The following is a 14,859-nucleotide window of genomic DNA, read 5'->3' on the forward strand; positions in this document are numbered from 1 at the left end:
TGATGTATTACACTTCAAAATTAAATAAAATTTGGGATAGGAGAATTTTATAAAAATAAAAATGAAACATTACTGAAAGTTAAAAACATTTTTGGCTACCATTCTTTTTATATAGAGCACAGAAGCTGATATTTAAAATGGGTCTTAACATATATCTTAAGATACTAAGAGCAAGATGAGTAAGTAGTATGCAGCTTTATAACATTACAGCTTTCATATTTTTCCCCTCAGATATTTCTATCTGATCTTCTCATAAGGGTCATCTACTTAGTCTATAAGGAAGAGTAATGATAACAGTAAACAAATGGCTAATGACAAAGGTGGTACTGGCTCTATTTTTCATGTCCTTACAACAAAAAGGGATATCCTCCAAAAAATGAAAGACCACAGGAACATTCCTTCAAAAGTTTTAGGAACATGACTACTTCAGGTAGAAGTGTTAAGATTAGGCACTGTACAGTGAGAATACTCAAGACACATCGGACAATAAAGTGCCAATTTGCCCATGTATGAACTAGAAGATTAAATGCAGCATGACAATTCCAACATTCCAGTCTGGTTAAAACAAAACAAGACAAAAATGCCAAGACAAAGACCTCCCACTTTTTCTGAGAATATTATTTTAAAATTATAGCAATACTTGGCATCAGCAGGATAGCATTTATTTCTTCATGCACTAAGTCACATTTCTTGTTTTTGACAAACTGTCAGATCTAATAGGGTTTATTTAATTTTCTCTTATAAGAATATTGCAATCGCTAGAAACGCTTTTTAAAAATAGGTTTAAGAGCTAACTACTTCAATTTCACACTTTCAAATAAAATTATGCTCGACAATGCTAACACCAGGGAATAAGCATATTCCTTTTTTTTTTTTTTTAATTTTCACAAAAAAGGACAGTTTAAGCAAGGGTATAATGCAGTTTCAATAGCATTTAAAAAACACAATGAAAATGGAGTTTTATGTTCTAAGAAAGGGATTGATTTTTTTTTTAATTTAATAATGTGTATTTTTGTAAAGTTGTTTCCATTACGTAAGTGAAACTCCTATAGAGATAAGATTAGATCTTCTGGAACAAAAAATGCCAAAGACAAAGAGCAACTAAATTAACAGGCAGAGTACCATTTTGTCATAAAAATATTAATCTATGCTGATTAAAGCCATAAAAAAAAAAATTACTCATTTTACTTAAGGTACTTTTAAGTCACAAGACAGAACAGAAAACCTAGAATCTTGTAGAGAAGTTTCCTTACATTATTTGTCCTCCAATAGTTGACTTGCCAGCATCTAAAAAATAGAATAAGAATTATATACACATACACACATATATGTAAATAGTTAAATCATTCACAATTAAAAAGAAAAAACTAGAAAAAAAAAGAAAGCAATTATGAACAAGGTCATATAATTTACTTCCAAAGGTATATTTTCGAGTTGCTTTGTAATCTAACTTTAAGCTGTTTGAAGCATCTCTCAGCTTCCCATGAAAGATCTTCCATGAGTACACTATCAAGTAAATTATATCGAGTTTTGAATACCATATTTTCATACATATAAATTTGGCATTACCCATAACAACAACAACAAAAACCAATATAAGTTATGATCCAGCAAAAGCGTGGGTTACCCATGTTCAGGAAATTTTGCAAAAGCCCTTTCCCTGCTTCCTTCCAGCCTTTTCCCTAACTTCTATAGGCTGCTCTTCAAGATGGGCACGCACCTCCACCCGTTGCCTCTTTGTGTGGCTCAGTTCTGAGTTTATCTGAGGACTAACTTTAAGTGCTTTTAAAGTGAGAGATTATAGATGTGAAAATACAGCATTTACTGTAAGACTGATTCAGTAATCCTTCTGTACTTTGACACCATTTAAGATTTTTTTGAAGCCTGTTGAAATTATTCTGTTGGGATGTTGGGCTATAAATGCTTAGCTTTTAACACTGGTTTAGCTTCATTTATTGTTTGTAGACTACAAACAATATCTTCTGCAACATTTTGAATAAGTTCTTCAACAATTAATAAGAATCATTTGAAAATATTTAAACCAGACAAAAATACGAGGATTATTTTCTGATTTTATCCTTTGGATCATAAACACAGATACATCACATAAATATTCAAAAGAGCAAGTACTTGAGAAATCATGAACGTAGACATTGTTGTGTACAAGAGAACACAAGCACTCTATTCCTTCTTTAATATTAATCATTTTTTCCAGAGTGGCTTCATTAGGATGAAATGCTACTATTAACCTCAAGTCAGGATGAATATTTACATCCCTAGAAAGAACAGGATTAATTCCTAATAATCCCAGCTCTAGGTAATACATAAAGCAAATATCCAATTTCTTCACACTTGGTTACAACTTACCTACGTGCCCAATGAATACTACATTTACATGTTCTTTTTTAGGAGCACCTGGTGGTGCTACAACAGATTTCGGTTTTGGTATTTCCTCCTCTTCTTCCATCATTTCCTGAGCACCTTCTTCAGTTGGACCTGCATCCCCTGCCAGACCACCTCCTAGCTCTGCTTCACTTGTTTCTTCTTTGTGGTCCCATGACTCTTCAGGGGACATTTCTGTCTCTCCATTTTCCACTAAAAGTTAACCAAGTAGACACATTCAAAGAGATCAAGAAATTAAAAGGCAATGACTACTGAGAAAGGGTTCCCCCTCCTCCTCGACTGTTGAAAGATTTCAGCTAATCGGGTCTGTCACTGTCTTCTTATGTAAGAAGAGGCAAATGCTGCTTGTTTCTGAAGTGGTTATTACTGGGAGTTGTCAAACTAGCCTGTGCACTGACATCAGAAAACTATGATTCACAGGGACTTCTATTTTAAACAAAGAAACAATTTTATGGGGGGGGGGGGGGAAACAAATCTGAAAATTGACTCAGATCATGCTAGTCTGAAATCACAGATAGATATGCACCATCATATTTTAGAAAGAAAAGGGGAGGGATAATGGTTTAAATCCGCAACTCAAAAGCCACACAAACACAAGTAGAAAGATACAATTTCCATGTTCTGCTTGTTCATATTATTGATCACTTTGAAATTTTTTTGTTAATCACCATTTCATACATATTAATGAGACAATTTTGTAACATGAAACGACTTTTGAAGGAAGTGCAGACACTCGTTCGTTGTTCAAGTAATACATTTGCACCTGCCATTGCATCCTAGTGGTCAATTATCTCTTTTCTAATCTAAGTACAGAGACAAAATGAAAATTTGTAAGAACAAAAGAATGTTAAGGCTCAGTAAGGTATTCTTCAGTTTAGTTTACAATGAATCAGCAAAAGCCCTAGATTAGCTGTTTTATAGCAATATTACAAGGAAGTGAACCAATTCTCATCTTACCAACAGATTCTGAAATTTCCATATTAACAGCAGCATTTGAACCTACGGGGAAAAAAGGAATCATTAACACATATTTACCATGAAAATGTCAACAACAAAGGAAAAAAAGTTAGTGCTAAAATTAATAAAAGGACAGTTCAGCTGTTTGGGCACCTTCCTATGCTATTTAAGATGCAGATTCAATTTTTTAAGTTCTGCTTCATACATGCTTTCTGACCTTGAATAAATCAATTGGTCTTTACGCACGTTGCTTCATTTGCTAAAAAACCTGGAGATAACCATACTGACTTATCTTATCTCACAATGGTAGCATGATAAAGATTGGGAAATAGATCATACATGTATCTTTAAACAGGAGATTCTTTGCAATTAAATTTCTTAAATCATATTTAATGGATCTGTATTGTGTGACTTCAGAACATGAAAGCAATTACCTTCACAAGAGGCTGTCTGCTCCTCTTGAGAAGACTCTACAGGTGCACCTGCAGCAAGATTTTAACTTTAAAAATACATAGATGTAACCAATTTCAATATTTAGTTATAAATGACCATTCTTCAAACTTTATTGAAAAATTGTATTTCAGGAAAAAACAACCCTCCCTCTGAAAACAGTACTAAATATAGCCTCTAAGCACAAATAATTCTGAAGAAAGTACACTGCTTAAAAAAAAGTTTTGAAAATAATACACCAATTCTGGAAACAGTTCTATTTTTTTTTCATCTAGAACAATACGTTAAAGGAAGTTTAAAGGAAGCAGTTTTTCTATACATTGTATTTTACCTGCCCATCCTTTTTGGGCACTCTGGCTATTTTAGGTATTAGTATCTAACTGATGTTTAAAGCAGGGCAAGGCAGTTTCATTGTATCCAGTGGAACAGACTTGCCTGCATGAAGTCACAGCCGTAGGGAAAGGTTCTGCCAGCCTCAGTTTACAGGCATATCTACAATTCTTACCTGCCTTATAAATTTCACTTAAGTATGGAGTAGAAACTTGAAACAAACTAAGAAGAATAAATTCTGAAAGATCTTCTGTAATAATTAGTGTCAAGAAATAAGTTCATTCATAGGCTTAGTAAGTTTGACAGTCCTCTAACATACTAGAGCTGCTTTAGGTTCCTCATTCTTCACACTCACCGCTCCCCCCCACCCCCAACCCAAATCCAAAACCATCCTTACTTGGACCAAGTTAAAAATAAATTATTTGTTGGATACACATGATGAATTGGTTTAAGCCACTCATACCTCCCATCCTCCTTATCATCAGTATAAGCCATTTAAGTCCCATTACCCAGAGGGCAATCTCAGAGTGATGTGGGTATCACAAAGCCACAAGCATGTTTTTTTTGATAGATCATTCAACTCTCTCAGTAGCATGAAACCATGGCACTAAACTATATGCTGAGATATAAATAATTATTAAACCTACTAAGAGTGACATGTTCCAAATAACAAATACACCACTTGATGTTTTGAGACATTGTTCCACATGATCAAGAGGCATTCTTTAATTATCCCTAAAACTTTAACCTATTTAGTGTTTTCCTACTGTAAATTCAACTTCAAAATTCTTTGAAACAAACTCATCCCCCTATTTTACTTTAGTCACATACCAAACTCACATTCTCCATTTAGTTATACTGCCAACTTTCCTTCAACCACACTATAAAAGCCCGGATCGCGCAGCATTCCTTACTCTAGATGCACAATGGGACCTAAAGATGAAACAGATCCTCTCAAAAGAGCAAAAACACGCAGAGAAAGACCTGCTTCTAAGCCTCTTTCCTTTAGCTCTGTTTGTGCATTTGCTGCAGACTTCTATAAACTGGAGCAGCGCTGCAGAAGCTGGAAGGGGGCCAGAGGACAGAGCTTGCAGGCAGGGGATGTGGATCAGGGCACTGCACAGCGACCAGCGGCGGTGGAGGGCACGCAACACCCCAGAGGGGAAACTGTTCACAGCAAGGTTCCCTACCCTCCTGTATCATGTCATATAGGGTCCCAAAACCACCGGAACAAAGCTCTAAGAGAAAGGATTTAATATAGGCTAGAGTAAAAGCATAAGATTAGAACCAAGATTCCTTATATTCCTTATTAAGAAAATGATATATTACTCCTGTTTAAGAGCTGGAAAACAGACCTAAACTGACCCAAATTTATCAGTGTGGCAAAGTAAGCAGGTGGCAGTTAGATCGGAATCTAGGTATGAACCTAAAGCCACTGTTTTGTCACGCATCAGAAAATTGTTGGCTATTTCACACATACTGTAGTTAGGATGCAGAACTATTTTCATTACAAGATCATTTCAGTCCTGTTGTCTGTCCATTAAAAAACTATTACATTACAGTATTCATCCACTTGCCTTGAAACGGAAGTTCTACAAGTGGATGAAGAGTTACTTTAATTCTTTAGAAGTAGCATCCATCAACAGCATTCATAATAAACTCACGCGTGTGGGCTTACGAACTATGAATGAGAGAGGGAAAGTAAGAAGTTCCTGCACAGAAAATTGAGAGGAAACCAGAAATGGCAACCTAAGAAGGACGGACTCCGCGTTCACCCTACGGGGACTAGCACTGCTGAGAGTCCGCCCATCTGTTAAATTTTATATGGCTCTAACACACAAGGGAATCAACACGATGGTTTGTGTATGGAACCCAAACGGTACCAATGCTGTGCAGAATTAAGAGGCAACAGACCCTCAGTTAGGACCGCAGACACATATTAAATGCTGGTCATTTTGGTAGACAAAATGGCAGAAGTTTTACAAGGGAAGACTGAATTATATGAAAGATTCACCAACCCTTCAAAGCAGGAAAGGAATACAAACAACTCTCTGAAAAAGAAGCCCACTGCAGAGAAGTCAAGTGAAAAAGAAATAAAGAAACTTATTTTCAAAAAGAACAGGCTTTAAGTGATAAAAATAAACACCTTTCAGAAATCTTTTGTTTCTGATAAACAGCTTCAGTTTAAATCAACTTATTTTAGACAGTGGTACACTGCAAACAAATACAAAGGAAAAAAAAATCTGTTTTTAAAGAGTCAGATTTATCCCTGTAGGCTCTGTGTGGAGATGAACAGACTCCCTAAAGCCTGCCTTTAGATGATCACCTGGAAAGAAGGGTGCAGTTCTGCAGCTTCCTCAACTAATTCAGACGGGTTGCCATAGTTTTCTCCTTGTTACCTCTTCTTGCCTCAGCATTAGTGCACACGTAACTGTATCGAGGGCCCACTGAGGGAGCTGATCTGACGAAAAACTGAACCATCAAAAACCTAAACAAGCAAAATCCCAAAAGAAAATGAAAAAGCTGACAGCTTTTGGGCATATCAGCTCTCTGAAGCAACGTATCACCTGAACAGAAAAGCACCACTAGTGCCACAACAGAGACAACGGAAGAGAACTCTCAGTAACGCAAGAAAAACACTTCACCTTTAAGTTACAGCTCTGAAACAGTCCAGCAAATGTTTGGACCACGTGAAAAGGAGGAGATGGCAATTCTGAATCCAGTTGAGATAGGCTTGCTACATAGGGCCCAGTTCTGGGATTATGCCACGAGAAGAAATCCAAACCCCACGCCGGCCCTGTGGCAAAATGTTTGGACAAATCAAGTGAACTGAAGTAAACCTGTTCCTTTTCCCCAGGAGGCAGGAGATGGACATCATAACAAAAAAACCTTTGAAGATGAGGGAAACTGAGAAAGGTGCTAAGTGATCCTTGTAACTTATCCTGGTATTTCCAATACACTCTAGAGACATGTAAAGTTTCTCATTTTGAGTTTTCTGGAAGTCAGAAATAAAGTTAACCATAAATCTTCTTAGTTAAATTTACTATTATTGTAAAAATATCACATACAGCGAGGCAGAATACAAGTTAAAAAAATCTGTTACATGCTTTCAAGTTCAGCTTGAAAATTCTAGTTCTTCGTCTATGGAGATCATTCAGGTAGGAGTCCTGTTATATGGGAAGGCTTCAAAGTGCCTACATGAAATCTGTTTTTAAAGTCAGAATGAAGTCTTAAAGTTACATAGCGCTTCCAGTTCCTGCATTTACATGTGACAAATGGAACAATTTGGTTTTAGGTAGCATCCTTTATACTATACTTCTCCTCAAACTATAGGTCAAACAGTTACTGCATTTCTTATTCACTGTATTACAAGAAGCAAACAGTTCATCTTTAGTCCTCCTAACATCAGAGCTCTAGGACATTTTTTGACATATCTTTGTTATCATTGCTGAAGGAAAAAAAGGATACATATGTTACATTTATCTATAGGTAGACCATTAGACATGATTTTATGTAATTCAATGTCTTGTTTGAATATGGTAAAAATTCAAGTTTTTCCACAAGACTCACTGGAGGAGTACGTATGTTCTCAATAAAGAATCCAAAATTGTACTACTATTAAAAACAGAGTGACTGCTCTCTTTAAAATACAGGTAGTGTCCTAAAAAAATACTGCAAGAAGGCATAGTGCCTACTGAGTTCACACTGTATTCTACTACAGCTGATGAATTTATTCTGTATTACATGAAGTTTTGTACTTGTGCGCATTTTTGTTTTACAATAACCAAGGCTGCACAAGTAGAACCAAATAAAAGTTATCACTCAGCCTCTGAAAATAACATTTTAGAACAGTATAAGCCAGAAACTTAGCAGCATTAGTAATTTGGAATACTTATGAAAAAAAAAAGCAGAAAACTGCTTTAGAATAAAATTTCTGTTAGAACAAAACAGGATTTTCATGTGTGGAAATCAAGTGTAGCTGGTAACCTGGGAATCAATATTGAAAGAACTGCAGTTAAAATACAATATTAAAGTCATTAGAAGAGAATGCAGCATAACTTTAGACATAAGCTTACTGCCTTAGCATATCCTCCTTAAAAATGTTAGAGGAATGACAAGTATAACAGTTACCTAAACAAAATCGGTGTTTGGGGCAATATTTCATACTTCATCTCCTTTTAAATGGTTTTTACTCTATGATGAAAACCTGGAAGTCTCTCTTCATTTTATTTTCCTCTAGTATTTTAGATGCCACATGTGGCAGCAACCACATTTTTAGTTAACAGAGTTTGAACTAATTTGAGAGAAGAGCTAGAGGCCAGGAACTAAACAATTTTTTGACTACTCAACCTAACAGCAGTTTTTCTGCACTCTCAGATCCTTTTGGCCCAGAGAACAAGAAACCAATTTGATCCTGATGTTGACTCCACTAGATTAATGGGTGCAACTATCACATTTTTGCCTCTATTTGATTCAGTCATGCCATTCATTACTTCTGCTCTTATTTACACCACAAAACCTTAATTCATTTATGCTGCCTTCGCAAAAGCGCCTAGCTCAGAAATGCCCAAATTGTGTTTGCATATGACTAACAACACGAGAACAAGTTCAAGTGGAAAGTAGTGATGACAACTTCCATTTTTACCTCAACTTGAGTATTTACCAGATGCATAAAATAAGCACATAAACATCTCCATGCAAACAGATACTGTTCAACAGTAACTGCTTCTGAGGAGGCAGATACCTGAGCCACGACGCAAATGCTTTCAGAGAGTCAGTTATCATGGCTTGATGACAGACAGTAACTTGTTGCTACGCATAGCAGCACTCACAATTCCCAGCCTGCTCCGCTACAGGTGTAGCGAGAACTCAGTGCTGGCACCTTACAAGTGAGATGGATTATGGGGTAATGAAATGGGGTTTGTGCAATATGAAAAAAAGAGAAAGTAATACCTGGGCAAATTCAGTTTGAAAGAAATGCCTGATCTACAAAATTTAGATGGTCTGTATGGCGAGTTTGGTGCTGCTGCTCCAATACAGGCATCAAGTTCCTTCACAGAAATTCCTAGAAGGCTGAAGAGTGAAGAAATGCATGACACCCACCTTAGGATTCCCATCACCTCTGCACATTTGTGATTTGAATGCCTGATTTTAGTACATATTTACACAATAGCCATATGCTCTCAACAGTTTTCATGAATTACATAACAGATATTTACCCTTCTTTTGAAAAGAAAGCAAAAGAAAGGAAATCAAACCAGAGCATAAATTAAAGGTCTGAGCCAAAGACAGAGCAGAAGAACAAGCGCCAAAAGATAGACGTGAATGATTTGTAGTTAACAAAAACCACAAAAAGTTACCTAGTTAAGGAAAATAGGTGCTAGAGCTACAAAAAATATTTCATATTCAATATTTTAAAATATGCAGAAAGAAAAGGTTTTCAAGAGGTCACTCTTTAAAGCGGTTGCTTAGAAAGTTAACTTATATCTAAAACAAATTTCTTACTGTCTCTGTCCTGCTTCATAGTCTAAGCCTTAGCTTCAGCAGGGACAGGGAAAAGTATATATGCCCAGTTCTTAAAATGCACCAATACAGGTGCTGTTTTAATAGTTCTAACATGATTTGGTAAAATTTGGGGGGGGGGGGTGAAGGGCAGGAAGTATTTGCTTTTTGTCTTCATATGATTTTACTACACATTAGCTTAGTAAGAGACCCACCTTTTTCCTTCCCCAGTGAAGACACACCTTAAGTTTACCTTATGTAAAACCAACATGCTTCTTCACAACTAGGTCTATGAAAGCTTATGTGGATTTTCAGGGAATATAAGGAAAGACCCTTTTCCTGAAGGCCAAGTACCTGTGCTCAGTTGACAGACTGATTTTCGAGACGGTCAAGAAATTAAGCTCTGTATTGGGGCAGTTAAGGATTCCAGTCTTTTATGAAGATATCTCATAACCCAGTAGCAATAGAAGAAAAAACTAAGCATCTGATAGATTTTTAGCAAGTCAGGCCCACCATCTTAAAATTTACACATAAGAGTTTGAAATGCTGAGGCTGTTCTAGAGAACTGATTTTCAATATTGCATCACCTGTCCTGAACTTCTACCTTTTGTACTGAAATTTGATCAGTGTCATCTTCATATGGACCTCCTCAGAACACAGTCAGAGATTTTGTTGATTAAATTTTGACAACTTTATTCCTTCATGGTAAAAACAAAACCATGTTTTCACCTTAACTTTGTACAATCAGCTGCTTCTCTTGTTCGTGTATGTGTCTCATCACAAAGCTGAAGAGAAAGCCCAGCATTTTGAAAGTGAAATTGTAAAACCAAATTGCTGATAGAGTCCAAGAACTATCCCAAATCATTTTGTATTCATTTTGACAGAGCACCCAAGTTTTAAGTTAAGAGCATCCTTTTAAATACTTACAATAGTAAATAATCCAGTAATAGTAATAGAGATCAGGATGGAAAGCACACGGCCAGCAGACTATATGTAGACTGCCAGGACATCAAGTCCACAACCCGCTCCTAGTGTGTCTTTTATTGGACTCCTACAAAGGCCAGAAGTCTGATGAATTACTCTAAAAGGAGCAACACAATCATGGCCACTTCCCTGTGGAAGGATCAGGAGTAGACAAAGGACATCTGTGTAATACACTAGCACCTTGACTGCATCACATACGTACATAAGGTCTGATCATCTGGCAAGTCAGTGCCAAAACACACAGCCTTTCTCCCCACTGACCTTTCAGAGATGTTATGCAAATCATCTGTCTGTAGAAGCTGACACAGAACAGCACAGCTCTAGATGAAGATGAGTGATGACACAACTCAAGATCTTTTTTGATAATTTAACAAGAATTTATATCATACTTCAGTATTTATAATATGGCACTGATTTGCTGCTATATAAGCAGCAAGAACTCACAGTTCACTTTTACAAATATGAAGTATTTACAGTAGCATTACCGTACTTTTGAGGAAATCATCATACGGCTATTCAAGTATTCGCATGACTAAACCATGCAAATTTAGTAAACGACTTGTTTTAGACAAACAAGACTTTCTTAGCATGTTCATGTGCTAAGTGAAGTCTGGTGAAGACTGAATTGTTGAAGAAAGTCTTAAACATGGACTACAGAGACAAGTAAAGGGGTAAAACAAGAGATGAACCTGTTTGGGGGAACACAATGACACAGATAACACATCATCTTACTTTGGAAATTATATGGTACTGTACAAAAGCAGAAGAGTTTGAAGCATCTTTCTTTGTCCCTGTTTGGGGGTGGGAGAGTCTGGGCTGGCTACAAGGTCACGACAAACGACAGTAGGGAAAACCCAAAAGATAGATGCTATATCCATTTATTTACAGCGTTTTAAAGCTGAGGATGTCCAGCTGCTTGAACATAACCCATTTCAAAAGTGACTACTTCAAGCCACTGAGGATATTTAGGGAGTGAAGCAGTCTAAAGGGCATTGAATCTCAGGCCAGATGTTGCTTTGCTCAAGACCATAGATGCAAGTTGTCTGAACTGTAGTCATTGCTAAATGTGTTCATAAATTCGCTAGAAGTGATCAAGAGAGATATTAAAAGAAGCAGCAGCACTAATACTACCAGAAGGATAAGTGTGATCTTTCCTTACACCAGCTGCTAAGTGCCACATACCTTTTAGTTCTTGTTACTTTTGTATTATTGACACTTCTTTCTTACCACAACCACTGCATACTTAGAATCATAGAATAAATTCAGTTTGGAAGGGACCTCAGGAAGATCAGCCTCCCATTCCAAGCAGAGTCAACACTGAATACTTTAAAAATGACTTAAAAAGAAGACGAAAAACTACCACAGAATAGAATAAAACTCACAAAAGGAAGCACTGATGAATTTTACCAAAACTCCTGTAAACATTCAAGAAGTATGACAAAATCTAACCACAAGAATGAAAGCAAGTTGACTCTGCATTTTCAGAAATATTTCACTTATTAAAATTGTTTGGTTCTCATATATATGAGAATAGAAATTTTATTAATCTGGCGGGCGGAGGAGGGTTAACTAGTCCCTCATGCTTCTAAACCATACCTTGATATAGAAACAAAAACCCAAATGCAAGTAAAAAACCCCAATCACCTCTTTTATATTTAAGCATAGTAAGAAATTAAGTCACAGATGTTACAGAATGGTGAAGTTGCAAGGTATAGCTGCGATCAGGAACATTTAGAGGCGCTAACACAATCTACTGTAGTTTTACTGACTATCACCTTGGCTTATTTCAGTTGAGTTTGCTACTCTAGCAATTGCTATCTAAAATAAGTTTCCCTAGAAGGACAGCTTGCCCATGACATACTTGACATACTTACTGGAAGGTACTGTGGTACGGTGATGACTGTTGCAGTTATAATTTAAGAAGTCTCTATTTCAAATTTCTGAAGGAATCCACCAAAATGAGATTTTAACCAAATGAGTTGACTGGGATGCAATTTGATAAAAGCAAGTCCTCATGGACACAACAATTAAGAACGATTAAAAAAACCCTTCAAAACAAAAAACAAAACTGCTCCTTAGGTTCAGAAATTTAAACATGCCCTTTTTGTATATAAGCAATAATCTTAATTTCAAACTCAGATGAATTCCGAAATGATCTGCAAGCAAAAATTACATTAGTGAAGTAAAAACTGATAAATAGAAATAATTTTCTCCACCAGTTAACAGAGAATGAGTGCCTTGGAACACCTAATTGCCTGTGGGAGCAAGAGCAAACTAGGTTGCTCAAAAGTAACCTATTCAGCACCATTGTCTAATCACATGTTCTGACTTATTTCCAGAGCAAGCTCCACCTAGTTCTCCTAGCCAGAAAAGTAGTTGTCACCTTATATGAACATCTGCAAGGACAAGACTGTCAATTACTTTCTGTAACTAAGTACATCAGACCTGAAAAAGTATATGGTAAATATAGTATTTCAGTTAAAAAAGAAATTGATTTTTTTTTAGAACTGCAGGTACCTTAAGCATTTTTGCCTGCTTAACCATAGAGGTACCCAAGTAAATTGTAGAAACTTAATTCTAAACCTTAAAGAAGATATAGCAGCGAGGTGAATTCAAACCAGGCAGATTATAACACTATGTAGGCAGTGTACTCAACAGCTGAGATGGAGACAAGATATCCTGCTCACTCCAGATGACCAGAAAGCAGTACTAACTGGCATTCAGTAAAGTCATCTCTAGTCTCTGGAAAGACAGAAGCTGTTCATAAGCCTCAGAAGAAGCAAAAGCAGGGAGAAGAAAGCATGAAGAAATTAATGCAGTGAATAGGTGAGGAAAGATATTCTCAGTCCTACAAAAAAGGAAGCCTTAGAACAAACCTTGCAAGAGTGGCCGGGGGGGGGGGGGAAAAAAGTTATTCTTGTAACATTGAAAACTCCAAGAAAGTTTCCAGTCACAATATTGATTATAAAGTTAAAAAAAAGACTTAGATGCAAGTTGTAATAATGGCTGAAAAATACACCAGAATAAATTTTAAAGATTACTTGAATGTACAGCGCATGCACGTTCAGCACAACCTCAAGCTATCTGCCCTGCCTTTACACCTGTGAACCCTAACATATACATTTACTCAAAGAGGAATCCAAGAGTCTGTCCAAGGCTTCTTGAAAGTATATTTTTAATATACTTGCATATTGCCTGCCCACATAGCACATGAACAACATTTTCTAATAAAAATCAGGAGTGCTGAATAGCTGTTGAGAGCACTTAGTTTTAACATTTGTTCTAGCACAAGAAATGAGTTAATATTCTTTGTTACGCAAATTTTAAAGCACCATATATGAAAGTTGCAGATTTCAGATGTTAACATCAGATGACATTAGGTACTAGGGAGTGGAAGACTAAAACATTATATTAAATCATCATGCAATAAATAATTAGCCACAATCAACAGGAAATCATGGCAAATACAATGTAACAAGTAGTAAGTTAAGTGAAATTAAATTACTGGAACCCATCTCTGAAATACAAGTTTGTCTCATACCCTACCAACAGGCATTCAGAAAGATTCTAGAAAGAGATAGGAATGTTTCAACTACCACACTCAAGCAGGTCTCAGACTCCTTAGCTGCAAGAGTGACATTCAAATACTGCCAAAAAGTTAACCAGCATGTCTTATGCTTGGAAGGACCTTCGGTTTAGGCTGGAAATTAATAAGTAGCTCTCCTTTAATTTCACATATGCAAAGTAGATCTGGTATAAACACTGTTTGCACAGCACAAAGATCCTTTGAAATGAAAAGCAGGGTAAATTTCTAGTTATTCCATCAAGCGAGGCCAGCTGGACAGGCCTCCCTACCCTACTAGTCATTTATCAGCATTACATTAGAAAAGATTAACTACTTCATATGATCTTTAGAAAGACCTTTAAGGTAGGTCCGAAACACTGGTGGCAGAAATAATGCCATTTCCCCCCCAACAACACATATATCACCACTGAGATCTACAGTAACTTCCCTAGCGTTTTATTAAAAAAAAAAAAGAAAAAGAAATTAACTGTGCAGTTCCCCTTCGCTCTCCTGACGCGGGGGGCAGGTAAGGGTGAAAGCGGGATGTGCCGGGGACCCGCACGCAGCCAGAGGACGCCGGTCACGGCGGCTCCGGGAGCACCACAGGGCCGGGGCCGGGGGCGCCGGGTCCCCTCCGCGGCCCCCGGCAGCCGCAGGCGGCTCCGCGC

At 36.9% G+C, this 14,859-nt stretch overlaps 1 protein-coding gene across 1 annotated transcript in view; it reads right to left on the minus strand.

Moving 5' to 3' along the window:
• The window catches only part of GSPT1 (G1 to S phase transition 1), a 30,449-nt gene that overhangs the window by 14,918 nt on the left and 672 nt on the right, over window positions 1–14,859 (minus strand). Inside the window, exons 2-7 of the mRNA XM_026076655.1 lie at window positions 14,776–14,814; window positions 12,874–12,881; window positions 3,795–3,842; window positions 3,361–3,402; window positions 2,368–2,595; window positions 1,254–1,287 (exon numbers count right to left, since the gene is read on the minus strand). Of these exons, the coding sequence (XP_025932440.1) occupies window positions 1,254–1,287; window positions 2,368–2,595; window positions 3,361–3,402; window positions 3,795–3,842; window positions 12,874–12,881; window positions 14,776–14,814 (399 nt within the window). The remainder of the gene's footprint in view (window positions 1–1,253; window positions 1,288–2,367; window positions 2,596–3,360; window positions 3,403–3,794; window positions 3,843–12,873; window positions 12,882–14,775; window positions 14,815–14,859) is intronic.

The sequence above is a fragment of the Apteryx rowi genome, unplaced genomic scaffold, assembly GCF_003343035.1.
Source record: "Apteryx rowi isolate R43461 unplaced genomic scaffold, aptRow1 scaffold_436, whole genome shotgun sequence".
NCBI lineage: Eukaryota > Metazoa > Chordata > Aves > Apterygiformes > Apterygidae > Apteryx > Apteryx rowi.